This window comes from Bubalus bubalis, chromosome 1 (assembly GCF_019923935.1).
Source record: "Bubalus bubalis isolate 160015118507 breed Murrah chromosome 1, NDDB_SH_1, whole genome shotgun sequence".
In the NCBI taxonomy this organism is placed as follows: domain Eukaryota; kingdom Metazoa; phylum Chordata; class Mammalia; order Artiodactyla; family Bovidae; genus Bubalus; species Bubalus bubalis.
This window is the reverse complement of record NC_059157.1, coordinates 115,533,505-115,554,402: the sequence shown is the minus strand read 5'-3', so window position 1 is coordinate 115,554,402 and position 20,898 is coordinate 115,533,505. Positions and strand designations below refer to the sequence as shown.

General features: G+C 33.8%; 1 protein-coding gene across 3 annotated transcripts in view; it reads left to right on the top strand.

The window, feature by feature from the left end:
* The window catches only part of LMLN (leishmanolysin like peptidase), a 51,604-nt gene that overhangs the window by 5,420 nt on the left and 25,286 nt on the right, over nucleotides 1–20,898 (top strand). For 2 of the 3 annotated variants that reach the window (XM_025285333.3, XM_006078514.4), the window contains exons 2-10: nucleotides 1,981–2,075; nucleotides 2,617–2,647; nucleotides 3,555–3,637; nucleotides 4,108–4,231; nucleotides 7,625–7,803; nucleotides 11,639–11,744; nucleotides 15,241–15,335; nucleotides 19,095–19,212; nucleotides 20,700–20,807. In XM_025285333.3, coding sequence (XP_025141118.1) covers nucleotides 1,981–2,075; nucleotides 2,617–2,647; nucleotides 3,555–3,637; nucleotides 4,108–4,231; nucleotides 7,625–7,803; nucleotides 11,639–11,744; nucleotides 15,241–15,335; nucleotides 19,095–19,212; nucleotides 20,700–20,807 — 939 coding nt within the window. Of the gene's footprint in view, nucleotides 1–1,980; nucleotides 2,076–2,616; nucleotides 2,648–3,554; nucleotides 3,638–4,107; nucleotides 4,232–7,624; nucleotides 7,804–10,648; nucleotides 10,671–11,638; nucleotides 11,745–15,240; nucleotides 15,336–19,094; nucleotides 19,213–20,699; nucleotides 20,808–20,898 lie in introns of all 3 variants that reach the window. The other variant, XM_006078515.4, reaches the window with a different exon arrangement.

Here is a 20,898-nt window from a genome sequence, read left to right as displayed (position 1 = left end):
TGAATACTATTTCATTGTCTGGATATACCACTATTTATTTATCCGTTTACCTATTGAAAAGCATCTTGGCTGCTTCTGAGTTGTAGCAATTATGAATAAAGCTGCTATAAAGATCCATGAACAGGCTTTTGTGTGAATTTACATTTTTAACTCATCTGTGTAAATGCCAAGGAGCATGACTGCTGAGTGGTTATGGCAAGAAGTATGTTTAGTTTTGTAAGAAACTGCCAAAACTGTCTTCCAGAATAGCTGTACATGTTACATCCCCACCAGTAATTAATGAGAATTCCTATTGCTCTACATCCTTGGCAGCATTTGGTATAGTATATGTTCCAGATTTTGGCCATTCTAATAGCCATATAGAGATATCTCATTGTTTTAATTTGTGTTTTCCTGATGCTGGGAGGGATTGGGGGCAGGAGGAGAAGGGGACGACAGAGGATGAGATGGCTGGATGGCATCACTGACTCGATGGACGTGAGTCTGAGTGAACTCCGGGAGTTGGTAATGGACAGGGAGGCCTGGTGTGCTGCGATTCATAGGGTCACAAAGAGTCAGACACAACTGAGTGACTGAACTGAACTGAACTGAATGATATGTAATGTGAAACATCTTTTTGTATATTTATTTGCCATCTGCATACCTTCTTTGGTGAGGTGTGTGTTAAGGTTTTTGGCCCGTGTTTTACTTGAGTTGTTCATTTTCTTATTGTTGAGTTTTAAGAGCTCTTTGTATATTTTGGATAATAGTCCTTTATCCAACGTGTCCTTTGCAAATATATTCTCCCAGTGTGTGGCTTGTCTTCTTTTCTTGATGTTAACTTTCATTGAGCGAAGTATTTATTATTAATAAAGTTGAAATTATCAATTATTTCATTCATGGATTATGTCTTTAGTTTTGTATCTAAAAAGTCATCACTAGGCACTTCCCTGATGGTCTAGTGGGGGCCAGTGCAGAGGGCCTCAGGTTGGTCCCTGGTCAGAGAACTAGATCCCAAGTGCCACAACTAAAAGTTTGCATGCTGCGATTAAAAAAATAATAAACAGGGACTTCCCTGGTCCAGTGGTTAAAAGTCCACCTTCCAATGCAAGACACGTGGGTTTGAGCCCTGGTGAGGGAACTAAGATCGCACATGCTGTAGGGCAACTAAGCCTGCGAGCTGCAGCTACAGAGCCCATGCACTCCAGAGCTGGTGCCTTAACGGAAGATCCCGTGTGCCGCTACTAAGACTTGACACAGCCAAAAATAAATAATAAATAAGTATTAAAAAGTAAACAAAAAAAAGTCATCACTATACCCATGAATATCTAGTTTTTCTCCTATAGTATCTTCTCTAAGAGTTTTATAGTTCAGTATTTTATATTTTACATTGAGATTTATAACCCATTTTGAGTTAATTTTTATAAAAGATGTGGGGTCTGACTCTAGATTCACTTTTTTCCATATGAATATCCAGTTGTTCCAACACCATTTGTTGAAAAGACATTGTTTCATTTTATTGCCTTTTTCCTTTGTCAGAGATCAGGCGAATGCATTTATGTGGATCTATTTCTGGGCTCTCTGTTCTGTTTCACTGACCTCTTTGTTTCTCCTTTTGCCAGTACCACACTCTCTTGATGCTGTAACTTTATAGTAAATCTTGAAGTCAAGTAGTGTCATTCCTTCAACTTTGTTTTCTTCTTCAACATTTTGTTGGCTATTCTGGGTCTTTTGCCATCTATATAAACTTTGGAATTAGTTTGTTGGTATTCACAATGTAACTTTCTGAAATTTTTATTGGGATTGGCATAGGTGAAACTGGAAAGAACTGACATCTTGGTAGTACTGAGTTTTTGTATCCGTGAGCATGAACTCTCTCTTGATTTATTTAGTTCTTACATTTTTTTTTCTGAGTATTACATTTAAAATTTAGTTTGTTAATTTTGAATCCTTAAGTAGCTAATCTATATATATTTTTTCAAATCTATTTCTTTATCTCAGGTCATAAATAAGGTCCATCTTAAAAATCATGTTGTAAAGAGAGATGTTAATGAACATTTAAGAATTAAGATTATCTACGATAAAAGTATTGAAGAGTAAGTACACCATTATTCTGTCATCTTTTTTATTAAGAATCAAACTATTGAAGATACTTTCATTTGTTACCTGGAGTTCCATAAATGGAATTAAACTAAATTGCTTTTTAATTTAGAAAGATGAAGGCCATGAGATATGATTTAAACCTATGCATCTTGAATAATTTAAACAGAACCAGCATATATCTTCGTGGATGTGGTCAATAAGAGACCTGGCCACAATAAGTACTTCAAGGAAAAATAAGAGGAAATACCAATGTATACAATAATAAGAACGTGCAAAATTATTAACCAGAGAGATGATATAGCCTGATTTTTAAAGAAAGGTTCAGAAAAGAGATAAATTATGAATCTGTAGTAGTTTATGAAGAGCTATTGGGAGTAGTTGATGTCTTTCACTTCCCAAATGAACAAGACTGTATTTGATCAACTCTAAAATGCTCACTGAGATCTGGGGCTCCTGCCAGATATATTCTGAACAAATGAGACGATGGTTTGCCCTCAGCATGGCAATCTTTATGTTTTATGTCATCATTTTCAGGTTGCTCCCTGAGAAAAGACACCTTGTAAAGGTATGTAATAAATACTCATGACTTGAACACTTAAAATCGTGCGTTTTATTATATGTTAATTTTACTTCAATAATGAAAAATATATACATGACTATTTTGTGAATGACTAAATAAAAGATGTTGGTAAGTGTATTTCTCATTTTCACAAACATGTTGTTGTGATGTACTCACTAAAACTTTGTTCATATTTGATATTAAGTTAGTTTTCTCATTTTATAATGTGATATTAAGTCATTCTCATTTCTTTTACTTGTCCTCTTAGGTTTTAGGGGAGCAGAGCATGCTTAGGATAGGATGGAAAAGATGACTTTTTAAAAATATCAAAAACAGTTTTCTTGGTGTAAATGCTCATTCTCCTGAAGAATAATTGGCCTGATAGTATGAAATGCCAAGGTTGTTTATAAAGGTGCTGGCCTCATACACTTTTTAACTATTACAGAGGCACGCGCTCACACACGCACACACACACACGCACACACACTAAGCCAGCTCATTATGGGCAACAGAAATTGGTGAAGTTAAAGTAGATCTTCTAAATACAAGATTTTCTTAACATGAACTACATTAGTCTTGGAGTCATCCAAAGCAGTCTCAAATTTAAAGTAAGTTAGATTAATAGTTGTGATTTATGTTTTATAGTATTCTATTTAAATAGAATAGGGTATGGAAGGAGCTTTCTGGTGCTTTTTCCTCCAAAACTAAACTAGAAGGTGAAGAAATTCCTTTGCTCCTACGCTCACTCTCTCCCCTACCCCTAGCCACACAACCTTTGACTAAATATTGTATTTGAGTTACAAGGCTTTTTCCTTCTTCCCCTTTAGTCATTAATACCCTGTGCTTGCTTGTTTTAAACATGGTTTATCTCTTAGTTAATTCTGACTGTTTTTTTATTTCAACTTTTATTTAGAACAAACTTTTCCCACAAGCTGTTTCTTATTTAGAGAAGACTTTCCAGGTTCGTAGACCTGCGGGCACTATATTACTTAGTAGGTATGTCACATGTCATACAGGTCATTTTCTTCAATTGCTTAGCCGTCTGCCCTCTTCATTCTGTCAGTATGGCAAATTTTGAAATTTATACTGGGAGTATCTTATTATGTTGGTTCTTAGAGACCAAACCGTAAGATATAGCATGTTGGGTAGTCATTCTGTCCCTGATTTTCCATTATGACGGGACCCACTGCGTCTTTTCTTTGGGTGTAGTTGTACCCTTTTCCCCATCTCCCCTTCCTTCCTCCTTTATGTGTACAGTATAGGCTTTTGAAGTGTTTGAAAACCCACACTAGGAGCTTTTCCCATGGAACCAAAATTGTTTCTGAGACTACTTTTCTAACTAAAATAGTAGCTATTAATGAACTAAATATAGCAACTACTAGTTTTTTACAGTGTTTTTAACTGCTGTGAACTAATCTTGTTTTTTGTTTTTTGTAATTAAACTTTAATGTAAAAATGAACTGAAGACAATGTGCAACAAACCAATACCAATACCTACGGAAGGAAAATGATCACCATAGATGCTGTACTGGGGAATGTGCAGAGCATACAAAATGCGGTCCCATTATAGTGCCTGAGGAGCACCTCCAGGTAGTTCACCCTGCTCTTTGCAACATTTTTATTCTTTAGGATAAACTTAGAACAGATTTTCAATTGTGATTGTTTCCAGAAGTTTTTACAGTTTTACAGTTTTTGCAGTTTTACAGTTCAAAAGCTTCATTCTCTATCCAAAGTAATCACAATTGGGTGTGCTGATTTTATTCTTTCATTGGTTTTCAAATGAATTTAGTTATTTCTTTTCTTTTTTCAGTTTATCTCTGGGGTTGCTAAATCATTTCTGCTTAGAACTTTATCTTTGCTCTCCAAAATATCTTTTAGCAGCTGTATACCTCAGTATTTTTAAAGGGCAATTTAACCTTATCTCTTCAAATAAAAGTAAGGTTCAACCCATCATGGAAATGTATTCCATAAAAATACTTACAACTATATAATATATGTTCAAGGGTATTCTTTGCAAAACTATAAATATACCTATACTAGTTACGTTATGGCATAACCACATAATGGAATACTATACAGCTGTTAATGAAATCGATCTTGATCTAAATAAATTGTAGCAAACATTAAATTTAGAATGGATAAACAACAGGGTCCTACTGTATAGCACAGGGAACTATATTCAGTATCCTGTGGTAAACTGTAATGGAAGAGAATGTAAAAAAAGAATGTGTATTGTGTGTATAGCTGAGTTACTTTGTACAGCAGATTTGCACAACATTGTAAATCAACTATACTTCAATAAAAAAATTTTTTAAAGGTAAATCAGTGTGGGTAGTTAGCCTGTTTTATTTAAAAATTAAAAGTTATCAATTTTTCACCCTTGGTCTTCCCTTGTGGCTCAGCTCTTAAAGAATCCACCTTCAATGAGGGAGACCTGGGTTCGATTCCTATGTTAGGAAGATCCCCTGGAGAAGGGAAAGGCTACCCACTCCAGTGTTCTGACCTGGAGAGTCCATGGGGTTGCAAAGAGTCAGACACAACTGAGCGACTTTAACTTATGGGTTTCCCTGATAGCTCAGCTGGTTAAGAATCCGCCTGCAATGCAGGAGACTCCAGTTTGATTCCTGGGTTGGGAAGATCTGCAGGAGAAGAGATAGGCTACCTACTCCAGTATTCTTGGGCTTCCCTTGTGGCTCAGCTGGTATACAATCCACCTGCAATGTGGGAGACCTAGGTTCAGTCCCTGGGTTGGGAAGATCTCCTGGAGAAGGGAATACTCCTGGAGAATTCCATGGACTATACAGTCCATGGGGTCACAGAGAGACACGACGGAGTGACTTTCACTTTGGCTTTTCACTTTCACCTTCACCTTTCAATAAAGCTGAAATAAAAGCATAAGTAATAAAAATAAGTATATACACACATATAAAAAGTTATAAAGTAATTGGAAATATACATATATTAAAAATCTGGAGACATTAAAATTTTAATGATTTTCATTGAGTTGGATTGTGGGAGACTTTTATTTGGTAAGTTATATGTTTTTGTAACTTTCCAATTTTTCATATTAAGCATATATTATTTGTATCAGAAAAAATAGAAAAACTTAAATGCATAAACCAGAAAACCAACTTATACATACTTTTTGAAAAATATGATTATTGCTTTAGATGTCTTTCTCTATTTAACTATGTTCTCTCATTACTTGTAGAAAATAAATGTTATTGAACATTGATTTTATAAGCAAAATCAAGCATATGGTTGAAGTGTACTTTGTAATTTTTTCTTGAGGTATCTGAAGCTCACCAAAGGCTTTTTGAACCCTATATTGGCACAAATTCAGCTAACTTACTCAGCTTCCATTTCTTTTATCAAATTCCTCAAGAGCATAAAGGGTTTTAGGGACATGTTTCAAAATTAAAACAACTTGTTAATTACATATTTATCTTTTGTCCTAAGACATTTAGAGACATTTCCTAGACATTTTAAGGCACATTTATTTTTTCCTATTTTTGTTTATTTTAAATTATTTTGTCGTTTCAAATTCTGTTTTGTTTTTTTTTTTTTTTTTCAAATTCTGTTTTATCTTCTTGTGGAGGGGAGGGAGGTTCCTAAACTTTTTTTTTTAAGAAATGAAAGATCATGGAAAAGAATGCTGTTAAATCACAGCTTTTCATAACACCAACTATTAGCAGATTAAAGTAATTGAATTTTAAAATTATAAATATGTGTGTTAGAGAAGCAACAGTAAGCAGAAGTGAGAATTTCTGTTTTTTCTCTCTCTACAAACATTACTTATGTATGGAAAAAAACCCAACATTTACTGATTTTCCTATTTATAATTTGGAGATTATGGTTATTTAGGAACTTTGATAGAAATTCTCTAAAAAGCAGGTGTTAAAAGGGCAAAGTTTGCTTAGAAAACTAGAAATAAGGGTAGTAATATAAAGATGACTTTAACTTTTTACCTTATATACTTTTTTATTATCTGAATTTTTAATAACATACATGAATTACTTTATAATAGGAATGTATTTCCACTGGATGAAGATTTTTATTAATTAATTTTGAAATAACCACAGATTCACAGAAAATTGCTAAAAAATGTATTTATAAGAAGGTTCCTTGTAATTTTCACCTAGTTTCAGGGTTTAGTAAAACCTTTTTATTTCTTTTTTTGTATCCTGGTGGGATGCCCTTTCAGAGAAGGCGATGGCACCCCACTCCAGTACTCTTGCCTGGAACATCCCATGGATGAAGGAGCCTGGTGGGCTGCAGTCCATGGGGTCACTAGGAGTCGGACATGACTGAGCGATTTCACTTTCACTTTTCACTTTCATGCATTGGAGAAGGAAATGGCAACCCACTCCAGTGTTCTTGCCTGGAGAATCCCAGGGACGGGGGAGCCTGGTGGGCTGCCGTCTGTGGGGTCGCACAGAGTTGGACACGACTGAAGCGACTTAGCAGCAGCAGCAGGGATGCCCTTTATAAATAGCAGTTGTTTGTTTTAATTAATATTATACATTTATGATCATTGTATATAAAGTAGAAATTTTAATAAATCTAAAATTAGAGATAGGAACTGAGTAGAGAGAGGTATGAATGTGTGTGTGCGTGTGTACCAAGTCGCTTCAGTCATGTCTGATTCTGTGACCCTATGGACTATAGCCTGCAAGGCTCGTCTGTCCATGGGATTCTCCAGGCAAGAATACTGGAGTGGGTTGCCGTGCCCTCCTCCAGGGGATCTTCCAAACCCAGGGATTAAACCTGTGTCTCTTGTATCTCCTGCATTGGCAGGCAGGTTCTTTATCACTAGTGCCACCTGGGAAGCCCCAGAGAGAGATATGGATTTTGATAAAAATTGAAGAATTAATAAATAAAAATTAAATCATACATATTTAAAGTCTGGATTCACTGTAAGTAAAAGCCCTTATAGTTAACCTTATCTCTGGTCTGATTTTCTGTGGTCCCCTGTGGGCATAGCAATGCAGAGTCTGTTGTGGCGGTAAGTGGCCCTGTGGAGCAGTGGGTGTGCCAGACCAAGAGGGAGTCCGGGATGCAGACTTTGTTCTTTATGTTGGTGCTCTGGCCACTGAGAGGTGTAGCCATGAAAACATCATCTCTTATGCAGCCTATTGTCAGCAGGAAGCAAAAATGGACAGGTAAGCTTCCCCCCGAGACTTATTCCCAAGATCTAATATAAGAACTCTCAGGGAGGGCACAATATTGTAAAGTAATTAGCCTCCAATTAAGAAAAAAAAAACTCCCAGGGTGTGGAGGGAGGTGGGTGGTGGTTAGGATGGGGAGACACATGTGCACCTGTGACCGATTCATATTGAGGTATGGCAAAAACCAGGACAATATTATAATTATCCTCCAATTAAAGTAAATAAATTTAAAAGAACTCTCAAAGCATGCTCTGAGTGTTTAGTACAGGGAGTTTGCATTTGCCAGATTACCCACCTCCAGTAGTAAGAAACAGCATAGTGCTTGGATGTGGGTATAGTGGGGAAATCAAGCTTTAGGACTGTTATGCATATGGTAATGTGAATAAAGAAAAAGTCTACTGTCAATAGAATTTTCTTTGGAAGTGATGAATACCTCTCTAAGGAAACAGTTTGAACTTTAATTTAAGCACTTCTGTGCTAAACTTTAAGATGCTGAAAATAACTATTCACCTAATTTTCATATCACTTGATATGTCCTTCACTTAGTTATTTCTTAAAAATTTAGAATCCTCCTTTTTACTTATAAAATATTTCAAAAATTTTTTTCTCAGTGAAGTAGTCTTGAAATAAAGTTGTTATGTGTACAGAGGATTGCCTGTCACACACCAGACAAATCAATTAAAGGCAGTAGAAACTGACATGTCTCGATATCAATTGTGTGACATTCTCAGATCTAAGAGAGTTAATGTGACTTGTTCATTGTTTGTAAGGACCATTGGTGAGTTCCTGAACATGCATCTACCAGTCAAAATACTAACTGACTTTAAAGAGCTATTTTACTTCTATCAATATCTAATTAATTTAAGGGAAAAAAGTGAAATTATTAGTAGAATCAAGTAGACAGTACAAAGGAAACACTAATATATGCTTCAGAGTAATACTGTCAGTACTGAGGTCAAAATCAACATCATTGATTATGAAAGCAGTCTGTTAGCGTGATACCATATACTTGTTGATCCATGAACTAAACTCAAAACTCTTTAGCTTCTGAATGCTGAGAATGCTTCAAGTGAAATATTTAATATATTACTGAAGAAGAAAGTACTAGGTGGTTTTGCAGATGTATATGTTATTGTTTAGTATTCTTAGAAAAGAATATATGTATTTAGTAGAATGTTCAATTTTTTCCTGAGAAGCTATCATTAAATTTATGATATTTTATAATTAATAGTGTCTCAATATCAAGCAAATATGGTATTTGAAGTGCTAAATGAATAAGCTACTTAATAAAATTAGACACATCTCAAAGTAGATGTCTTTGAGAAATATACCTTCATAATAGCAATGTTGCAAAATCATGGTTCTTTATCTTAATTTGACCTAAGCCATATGGATTGTGCATACACCCATACACAATTTCATTTTTAATATACTGTTGAGTATCAAACATTGTAGAACAGTGTACATATATGATTTCATATTTGCTTTAAAAAGCTGCTTATGTAGTTATGTAAAGTTTAAAAATAAAATAAAATTAAAAAAAAAAAAAAGCTACTTATGGATTTGAACATGCTAAGGTAAAAGTCAAAAATAATTAGGATTACCAGCTATGCTAATTTTCTCAGGAATACCCTTGTGTTAGACCTAAAAGCCCCATAACCTAGGAAATCCTTCAGTTCTGGGCAAACTGGGATTGAAGGTCACTCTAAAAATAAAACATCCCTATTGTTAATAGCAGTTACTTGTGATAGTGGACTTTAGTGGTGGTAGGTTGTAAAATAAGGAATTTTCACTTAATTCTTCATACATTTCTATAATTTGGATATATAACTCTTTCCAGTGAGCTTTTATTACTTTTTTTAAACAAAAGACATGTTAAAGTGAACTTTAAAAAAACAAAACAAAAGTGAGCTTCATGTATTAGAACAGAATGGGTTCCCCGTGGAAGTAGGGAGAGGGATATAAAATCCCATGAGATGGGTCTAGATTAGTTCTTCTCTTTTTAGCACCTGATAATACTGAAAGTACTGGAAGTATTTAATTGTCTTTTAGGGAGAGAATCCAGCATAGGAGTTATCACATAGATGAGAATCCCATACCCCAGAGATTTGTTTCACTTTCAAAGCCCTGCGGTTATGTTTCCTTAAGGCACTTGAACATTTGGCTCACTTTAGGTAGGAATGACTAGCTGAAGGAATAAACGTTCCTTGTGTCAGTGAATCTGAAGCTACTCATGTTTGTCTTCTCATACCTGGGGAAGATTCTGGTTTCTTAGAAGAATGTTGACGTTAAAAGAAAGAGCAATATCTTAAGTTGGTGTTTTTGAATCTTTTATGATAGAAGTGGCACTTTCCTTCAAAACTGCTATATTGCATTAATTCATTCCATAAATATTTGAGTGCTTAATATGTTGCCAGCAGACTAGGTGAACAAAACAGGCACATGTACCTGCCTCGTGGAATTTACAGATTACAGAGGGAGTCAGGTACTAGTTAAATACAGTTAGAAAGAGACATGTGACTTCAAATATGATAAATACTTTGTAGGAAAACGGTGCTGCGAGATAAAAGAGAACAAAAGGAGGCAAACATAATGTAGATGAACTGGACAAAGAAGACCTCTTTGAAGAAGTGAAACTTGAGATATAAGCTGACAGTTATCAGCATCAGCCACATAAAGAGCCGGATAAGAGCTTATGTTAGGAAAAAGCTGTTGGTGTTGAGGATGAGAGCTTCAGGAGATGCACTGTAGGCAGAAGCAGACAGGGCTGTTTTATTCTAAATGCTTAAGAAGTCCCTGAGGGTTTGAGCCTGACAGAGACATTTATTTTATATTTTAGAGGTCACCATGGCAACATTTCGGTGAGTAACTTATAGTCATAATTTTCTAAGTGTAAATCTGTTGTTTTCAAGTATGAAAAAAGAAGTGCATTGTATGTTTGTTGTTGTTGGTTTTTTTTTTTTCTTTTTTACCTACATAAGGCTTTTTTTTTTTTTTTTTTTTTTACCTACAAAAGCCTGTTACTTTGTAAATAGGCTATCAGTATTTGGGGAGATTTGTGATATTTCTGTGGTAAAATGTTAAGGTAGTGTTGGGAGAAAAAACCTTGGGGTTCTTTATAGAGCCTGCTGTTTGGCAGTTTTTGAAAGACAGTTAGATGCATGGTGAAATTGAATTACTCTAGGTCCCAGTCAGCTCTTGGATTCTTAAGTTCCAGGCTCATAAAGAGATATAGAATTCTGTAGGTTCTAGAAGGTATAAAATACTGTATGAAAGATGATGATAGGAAGATAAAAAAATCTATGTTAATGAAGGCATTGTTGGGACAGAAGGAGGAGGATAGTGAAATGGAAATAAGAGGGTTCTGTAACTTGCAGCAATCTGAATGATTTGCTTATTGTCTGTCTTATTATATAACTGTTTTCCCTCTCTACCTACTTGTCAGTCCCTGTGCCTGTACATAAAGTGAAATGCTGAAGTCAGAAATGAATTTTGTGAGTAAAATAGTGTTAGAATTTAAGTTTTCCAGTTCATTCCCTTTTTTGGTACATATTGACCTATTTTACAAATTCACACTGAAGTATAATTAACTGACTCTATCCTTTCATGGGAACAAGTGTTGATTAGCTGTATCATAGGGAAAAACAGGTATAAGTCTTAGAAATAAAATATAGTTAAAGTTAGATATTATGTTATAAAATGACGTTTGATATTTAACAAAGATTTTTTCTGACCTTAATCAGTTTTTGATAGAAAAATATAGGTTAATAGATATCATAGTACACACTGTTCTGGAATATAATTAAAAATTCAATGTCTGTTTTAACAGGCCAATAGCAGGATATGCTAACCTGTGTCCAAATATGATCTCTACCCAGCCTCAGGAGTTTGTTGGGATGCTGTCCACAGTGAAACATGAGATTATTCATGCGCTGGTAAATTTTGCTGTTAACTATTATTCTTTCCTTCATGCCTTGAGTTTTTGATTATAGTCTCATTTTAATTATATATTAAAATTTAAGATTATGTGGCTTTTTAGATTGTGTTCAATAAAACCTAGTTGATTAGACCTCTGCCAATAGCCAACAGAATTTTTAGTGATTAGGATAGTGGCTAGGTTGAGTTATACTACTTAAAATAATTAAAGTAAATCCATTGGGTAAATAGGAGTTTTGAAAAAATGATTAAGCTTCTTAAGAAAAGACTTAGTAATTAAAAGTGATACCTAGGGCCTTCCATAGTGGTCCAGTGGCTTAAACTCTGCGCTCCCAATGCAGAGGGCATGGGTTCAATTCCTTGTCAGAGAACTAGATCTCCACATGCCGCAACCAAGACCCAGTTCAGCCAAATAAAGTAATAAATCTTTAAGGAAAAAAAAGTGATACCAGGTTATAGATCTGTCTTCTCCCTTTTAGAGATCTCATTTCTAAAAGTCTTCTTCATCTATTTAGGCTTTCTAAATATTATATATACTAACTGATTCAGAACTTCTCTTTGCTTTTCTCCAATCAGTCCAAAGTAGTAAACTTTTACACGATGTCTGGGGAATTATATGAAGTTGCCTAAGACCTAGGAAATGTCTTCCTGATGTCTTTCATGTGTTTAGAAAATATAATAGATGGGAGTAAAATGCAGTGATTAAGAGAGAGAATAGATCACACAGATGTAGGTGTGAATTTCCTTAGCTTTACTGCTAAAAATCTTGGGGGTCTATTAGAAATTATTTAGCCTTTATAAGTCTCTGTTTCATCTATAAAATGAAGATGGTAGTACATATTAGAGTGGATTTTTTTTCTTGAAGGTTAAATAAGATAAAGCATATAAATGGTTTAGCACCATGCTCTACATAGTAAGATATAATAAAATTAGTGGCTATTATTTATTAGTCTTTTTTCATGAGCTATCATGTATAATTTGTTTAAATCAGCAAATACCTGAATAATTCAGTGAAACTCTAGTGTATACAGATAGCACTTATGTTTTTCAAGTAAGGAGATTCTAAAATGAATCATGTTTTCCTTTTACTAAAAAAGTAAGTCGAACCTGCTATCGTGATGAAAGACAAACATCATTTTAAAAAACATTTTCAGCTTTAAGCTCCAAAAACTGTAGATAGTTGATGCTGAGAGAACCAGAAAAAAAAAACAGCAGGTTTTAAATCTAATGTATAAGTAAACATGAATGCAGAAGTCCCAGACATGATGTAAATTGGATTATAAACAGGCAGGTCACAAAAGAAAAGGTCCAGTTGGTCAAGAAGTATATAAGAATATATTGAGATTTATTTTAGCAGTTAGGGAGTCTCAGAGTCAGACACCATTGAATGTAAAAGCATGCATGAGAGTTACTATGTACATTGACTTTTTTTTTAAATAAAAATAATAAAAATTTATTTCAGGAACAAGATGAAATAAATGAAGCACAACTCAGCATCACTCAAATGGTGTGAATAGAAACTGCAAAAAAACAATTCAGTAATTTTGCTAATGTCTAATTATGATGGAAATGATTCTAAATTTGACTGATACTTATTTATATTGACAGGAAAGTTATTTATATTGACAGGAAATCAACTAACTATATTGTCATAATATGTACATTGACTTTAAGGTAGTAGTTACCTCTGGGAAAAGAGAGAGGAGAAAGGGTTAAGGTAATGGGCCTTCAACAATATTCTGCAGTGCTTTTGTTTCTTTAAAAAAAAGTCTAAAGAAAATGTAGCAAAACTTATATCTTAAATCCTCTTAAAGAGTAAACATATAAAAATATAGGTCACTAACTACAAACCACCAAACGATTCCATTTCCACTTAAACCAAGGTCATACACTTTATGTCTGAACTTTTTTAATTTTTTGTCTTCATTCATATCTTGGTAGTTTTCCCTGCTTTCCAATAAAGTTTTTGTATGAGGGCTATTAAAAAAAAAAAAAAAAAGAGTAAACATAAATTTATTTTAGATTTTTAAACTTTTTTATATATTTGTATTTTAAAAATTGCAAAAACCTAAGAAATTAAAAATATTAGCTTGTCTCAAAAACCATTCTGGAGGATGGTAAGAATTAAATGTTTAACAAATACACTTATTCTCTATAAAGTTATATATGCTCTAACTATCAAATATAGTCATTGCTGGTACTTTCAATACTAGATATGCCTTCTGAAATGTGTGTGCTTAGAAAAATTTTCAACTTGATAGGGAAGAAAAAAATGTGGATTTAGAATATTCTAAAGGATGAGGCACATCATACTATTTTAAGCTTTATATTACCTCTATATTTTAAGCTTTATATTACCTTTATATTACCTTTTATATTTATATATTTAGATTTTCTTAGCTGACTCCATTAAATATCCTTTGCATCTTCAGAGAGTAAAAAAGAAGAAATGTAGGAATAAAAGAATACTATGGATTCCATTAATTATTTTGGCAAGCCTTGAATGATACAGAGACCACAGTTATGTAAGCAAAGAAATTTGCCAAAGAAATTGATTACATGATCATTTGTGATTCTTAGTTATTTGAATATAAACTATAGCATATTTTCAATGTTAAAACATACTTAAATTAGTAGTTACAAAAGTGCTTTTTTTTTAGTCATTTAGGTTAAGAAGGAAAGTAAGAAAAGAAATCTTACTCATGAAACAGATGTCCAATCTCAGTAATTGTTTTTTCTTTTTTTGTCCATTTCCTCATTTTATTTGGGAGGGGGGAGAATAGCAAATGGGACTTTGAATGCATTTATGTAAAGTATCTATTATCTTATTAAAATTGAAGACTTCTTAAAAATATTGTCTAAAAATGTGATTATAGACAAATTCACATTGTAAAGAAAATCTTTAGAAATACAGATGATTTTACATGTTACCACCTAAAGAACTACAGCTAACATTTCTATATATGTTTCCAGTCTTTTTTCCAGAGTATACATCCCCCTAAATATGCATACATTTACAGTCATTTTTTAGGTATAGATATATATTAAGTATGGACTTTGGGATCAAAGTCTTTGAATTTTTATGAGTATTCTTACGAGTACATGTCCCTACTCTGAACTGTATTGTTAATTATTCTCAATAGTAGCATTCCTTGGTTTGTAGGTGAAGAGTTTATTAGTAAGTTCATGTAAAGAGGACCATCTGTGATAAACACATCTTTAAAGAAATAAATGTGTTGTCTATACCAACCAAAGAATGTCTTTTCTATTGCTTTTGATTTTTTCACTTAGAATTATCTCAAGTAATTGGAATTTAAAATTCATAATGTGAAATAATTTCAGTCCTACTCCAGTACATCAAGTTCCTACAAAAGTATTGCCATGATGCTTTTATGTGGTTCTATCAATGTTCTCTTTTGATAGTAGCATGTTGTGATAATCTGTAGTCAGATTTGATATTTTTCACTGTAAGACATTTTGAACTTTTTCTTACAGGGTTTCTCTGCTGGGCTATTTGCATTCTACCATGATAAAGATGGAAATCCTTTAACTTCAAGATTTGCAGATGGTCTCCCACCTTTTAACTATAGGTATTTGGGTTTTTTTATTCTTATTCTCTTTTAGAAGGATGCTAAGACTAGAACCTGAGAATTCTTGTATGTTAATTTCTACAAATAATAGTGGCTTTATGGCTAGCCTAAGATTGTATATCCTTTATTATTATAACAAGATAGGATATGAGGTTATTTAGCTTTACCTTTTCATTTCACAGATGAAACAACTGAGATGGAGAAAACTTAAGTGACTTACCCAAAGAGTGAAGACTCTTCTTGTCAGGCAGAGCTCTTTTCCACCACTCTGTAGTAGCTTGTATTACTTTACAGGAGAGTCAGGCCATGGGAGAGTATGGGTTGGTTATATTTTGGTTTATTAATAATTATTGTCTATACATAATATTGTTTACATGTTAACTGTAAACTGTATTTTACAGTTTTTTAAAACTATATTTTATTTCTCATGTTAGCAGTGATCTAGAAGTTCAGGGCCTAAAAGAAATAATAATAAGAAATACTAAAAAAAAAAATGATTAAGAATTTTATATAGACTATCAGTCACAGAACTATAACCATTTACATGGATTTATATATCTAATTTAAGAGCACATGTCCACAAAAAGACATATACATGAATGTTAACGGCAGTTTTGTTATTAATAAACAAAAAATGGAAACCACCCAAAGGTCTATCAATAGAAGAATGGATAAATAAATTGTAATTTATTCCTATAATCAAAAACTACAAGGCACTGAAAAGAACACATTATTGCTACATGTAATAACGTGAACGAATATAGTAGTTATAGGGTTGAACAAAAGAAGTCATAGTCTAATTGTATGGAGTTTAAAAACAGTCCATGATAAAAGACAAATGAGTAATTTTACTTGAAGCCGTAGGCTATTAAATGCCATGCAAGTTGAATAGATTGAGAAGGCACATAAGGAAACCTCAGGGTACTGACACTATTCCATAATTAGAGTAGTGAGTGGTAAACAGATATAGAATAAAAAATTAATTCTCATATGAAGATCTCCATTTAGGTAGCTTATTGTTCAGTTGCTCAGTTGTGTCTGCTTTGTGACCCCATGAACTGAAAAGCACACCAGGCTTTTCTGTCCTTCACTGTCTTCCTAAGTTTGCTCAAACTCAGTGTCCATTGAGTCAGTGATGCCATCCAGCCATCTGTTCCTCTGTCATCTCCTTCTCTTCTCACTTCTAGGTAGCTGGAAGTGCATAATTATTAAAAACAGATAATACTTTATTCATCATAGTACTTTTTTAGATTACATGTTAAACAACAAAATTCTTAGAAACAAAATTATAATGTAGAAATAGATGTTTTACTTCCTAGATTGTATTTGTTTGGATGTCTGGATGGCATCACCAACTCGATGGACATGAGTTTGAGTGAACTCCGGGAGTTGGTGATGGACAGGGAGGCCTGGCGTGCTGCAGTTCATGGGGTCACAAAGAGTCAGACACGACTGAGCGACTGAACTGAACTGATGGAAGAAGTCTGGTCTTTCCTAAGAATTGTGGTCTTTATGGGAAACACATAAGTAGTGAGAGTGGGACCATCTATGTAGTGATAAGGAGGAGAGAGATACCCATACATAAGAACCATTATTAAGCTGATAATTGCAGTGCTTTCTTACATTTTGGATATTCCTTAAAAGCAGAAAATCTTACAGTATAAATGGAGATAACAGAGTAATAAGAAATTCAGATGGTAGACATAGAAAGAGTTGGATTTGGCCCTCACCTTTTTATTTGGAGAAACCATTAATCTTGAAATGTGACTGGTGAAGAGAATATTGGGATTATTAATACAGTGAACACTGTTTCTTTTCCTTTTGGCTTTGTTCACTATTTATATTTAAACATTGCCTTGCTGTGGAAAAAGAAAAGGAATTAAGAATAACCTTTCTAAGGCATGAGTAGACAAACAGATATACAGCAAATAAAACAAAGGATTAATAAGTAACGGTTATTGCGTATACAGTATTTACCATATAATTCTTTGAATAATATATAAAATCTTCATAAAATAATGGTGGGAAAACTAATTTCTTTATACTCTGTTTTATTGTTGAGAATGAGAGATTCATAGGGTCAGTGGTAGAAGTAATCTAGGAAAAAGCCAGAAAATAGCAGTGCAGGTTATAGGCAAAAATGAAAATTGATGACCATTATAGTTTTCTATAATAAATATAACACTTTTGTGGTAGTACTTTTATTTGTGGAAGATAGATTTTCCAAAATGAGATTGTTTTCTCCCATTTACTTATTTTTTTATCATATTTTTGCCTTGCAGAAAAGTTTTTAAATTTTATATTATTAAATTTATCTATTTTCTTGCTTAAGAAAGTTTCTTCTGCTCTAAAAGATTATAAAGATATTCTAAAGTTTTTTCTGGTTAATTTATTATTTGAAATTTTATGTTCATAGCTTTAATCCATTTAGAATTTATTTTTGCTTCATGTATTTTGGGGTTCTTTTGTAAGGTATATACATGTTTATTATGTCTTCTTGGTGGACTGACCCTTTCTTCATTATAAAATGTCTCTAGTAACAATTTTGTCTGACATTAGTATAAATGTTCTAGCTCTTTTTTTGAGTACTATTTGCATGATACATGTTTTTAATCCTTTTATATTCAACTATTTGTATCCTTGAGTGTGAACTGTGTATCTTGTAGGCATAGTTGAAACATTTTTTTTTTTTTTTTAATGCATTCTGCCAGTTAACCCTGTTCCGCTCCCTCTGGCTGCCAGGTTGCTGGTTTTCACCATGACTATGGGTTGTTGGTTTTCAAGGCTGCTATAGAGCTGGAGAGAGGGCATGGGAAACCGCCACAAAGCTTGCTGTTTTTACTGAAATTCATCCATTTTTCTTAAATAAGTGCTTCCTGGATTGCTGCAAGCCTTTGGTTAATTTCCAGAGTTCTGAAAAAAATTCATTTGGCTAATTTTGATACTTTGCTCATTGCTTTCATGAAGTTCAGTAGTCCTTACTCTGCCATTTTTACTGACATTTGTCTGAAATTTATTTCTGTATATGGAGTAAAATAGGGATTTTATCCCTAAAATAGGGATTTAATTTTTTCTTGTTGGATAACCAATTATAAAAAATATAATTTATTTTACAACACAATTGTTAAGTAAATTATACTTTCTCACTAAGTTAAAGGGCTTCCCCAGTGACTCAGCAGTAAAGAATCTGCTTGCAATGCAGGAGACACAGGTTCAGTGCCTGGGTTGGGAAAATCCCCTAGAGAAGGAAATAGCAACCCACTCTAGTATTCTTGCCTGGGAAATCTCATGGACAGAGGAACCTATCCTCTCATGACAGAGGCTACAGTCCATGGGGTTGCAAAGATTCAGATACAATTTAGTAACTAACAACAATAGCAAAATTAAGTTAAAATGTTACCTTCTGTTAAGTCTTGTTATATACAGTACTTAGATCTCTCTCTAGACATGCTTTTGTTTTATCCAGTAAATTTATTAAGAGGAAATAATTCACTGTCATCTTAGCCCAGTATTAGCTATTTGAATTTGAGCAAGTTACTTCATCTCTCTAAGCTTCTGTCTCTCTATCTGCAAAGTAGTGATGATAATCTCTTAAAGTTACTGAAAAGATTAAATTAAAAAATGCTATCAAGTCTTTGCTTGCACTTGGTGTCAGATACAAGGTCAGATATTTTAATTTCATATTGATATTCGTAAACACTTCTACATTTAAAGTGACAAATTTGCAAGAAGGACTGTATTTTTATTCTTTAATTGCAGTCTTGGATTATATCAATGGAGTGATAAAGTAGTTCGAAAAGTGGAGAGATTATGGGACATTCGTGATAATAAGAGAGTTCCTCACACTGTTAATCTTCTAGTAACACCTCGTGTTGTCGTGAGTATTACTGAGCTTCATGTCTCATGAACCATCTGCTCTTTTCATTCATTATGGTCCTTTCTTTACTAATCATTATTGTTTAAGAACTAATGATTAAATTTCAAAGCTTGTAGTAGGAAACAGGGGCTTCCCTGGTGGCTCAGAGGTTAAAGGGTCTGCCAGCAATGCGGGAGACCTGGGTTTGATCCCTGGATCGGGAAGATCCCCTGGAGAAGGAAATGGCAACCCACTCCAGTATTCTTTCCTGGAGAATCCCATGAGAAAAGAAAATGGTGAGCTACAGTCCACGGGGTCACAAAGAGTCAGACACGACTGAGCGAGCGACTTAACTTAGTAGGAAACATAAAGGCAGTACAGTAAAGCTGCAGGCCAAGAGATATCTGAGGAAGAAAAATTTGGCAATGACTTAATGGCTCCATTCTACCCACTGCTTTAAGTTGTTATACCAGTGCTCTGTTGTGATACCCCTTAGAATCACTTGTACTGTTTGCATAATTGCTGGTCATTTCATTTGGAATCAGTTTTATTCAGGAGGGTCTCCAGAGGAACAGAACCAACAGGATGTGTTTGTTGAGAGAGAAAGAGATGAAGAGATTTATTTTAAGGAGTGGCTGATGTAGTCATGGAGGTTAAGAGTCTAAAATCTGATGAGGTAGGCTGGCAAGCTGAAGAAATAGGGAAGAGTTGCAGTTTGAGTCCAAAGACAGTCAACTGGCAAAATTCCTTCTTGCTCAGGGGTGAAGTTAGTCTTTGTTTTATGAAGACCTTCAACTGACTGGCCCATTTATGTTACAGAAAGTGATCAGCTTTACTTAAAGTCCACTAATTGAAATGTTAATCTTGTCTAAAAACACCTTCACAGAAACATGCAGAATAATGTTAGATCAAATATGTGGGCACTTTGCCCCAGCTTGGTTGATACATAAAAATTAATCATCTCACTCACTTATTTAATGACAGAAACCTGTTCTCCCTACCCCCTATCTTAACTACATACAGCTCTTTCTGACCTCTGAACTTTTGCGCTGCTCTCGGAATACCGCCCATCCCTGTACTTCATACTCTTAACTGTGATGTACAGATGAAACCAAAAGAACAAAATTGTTTTCTAATGAACAACTTATTTTTCTCAACAAGGACTATGTCCATAATATGAGCAGTTTATACCTGTGTTAAAATCATTGTTGACACAAAAGTTACAAGTGGCAATCATACCAGTCTATAACTTTTTAAAATATATGACTTAAAGCCAAAATCTTCAAATAGAGGAAAAAATAATAAGAGAATAGTAGTTCAATAGCAAAGAAAAGTGCGACGGTGTCAAAATATTTAATTATATTAAAAGCTATATTTTTAAAAGACATTCTGTCTTCTCATCAAAGTAATTCCTTAGTGGCTACTTTATCTTATCCAGTGTGATAAGGAATTTGCCATTATGTTGTACTTTTGTGGGTTTATTTATTTATTTATTTTCTGATTCTTAGGATGAAGCACGAAAACACTTTAACTGTCCAATTCTTGAGGGAATGGAACTTGAAAATCAAGGTGGTATGGGCACTGAGCTCAACCATTGGGAAAAGCGGTTATTAGAGGTCAGTTTATTTGAAAATGTTACTAGACATATTTTTTCTTTAAGAAAATAGATACACTAACGTAGTTTGTTTTTTTTTTTTAAATAGGTTC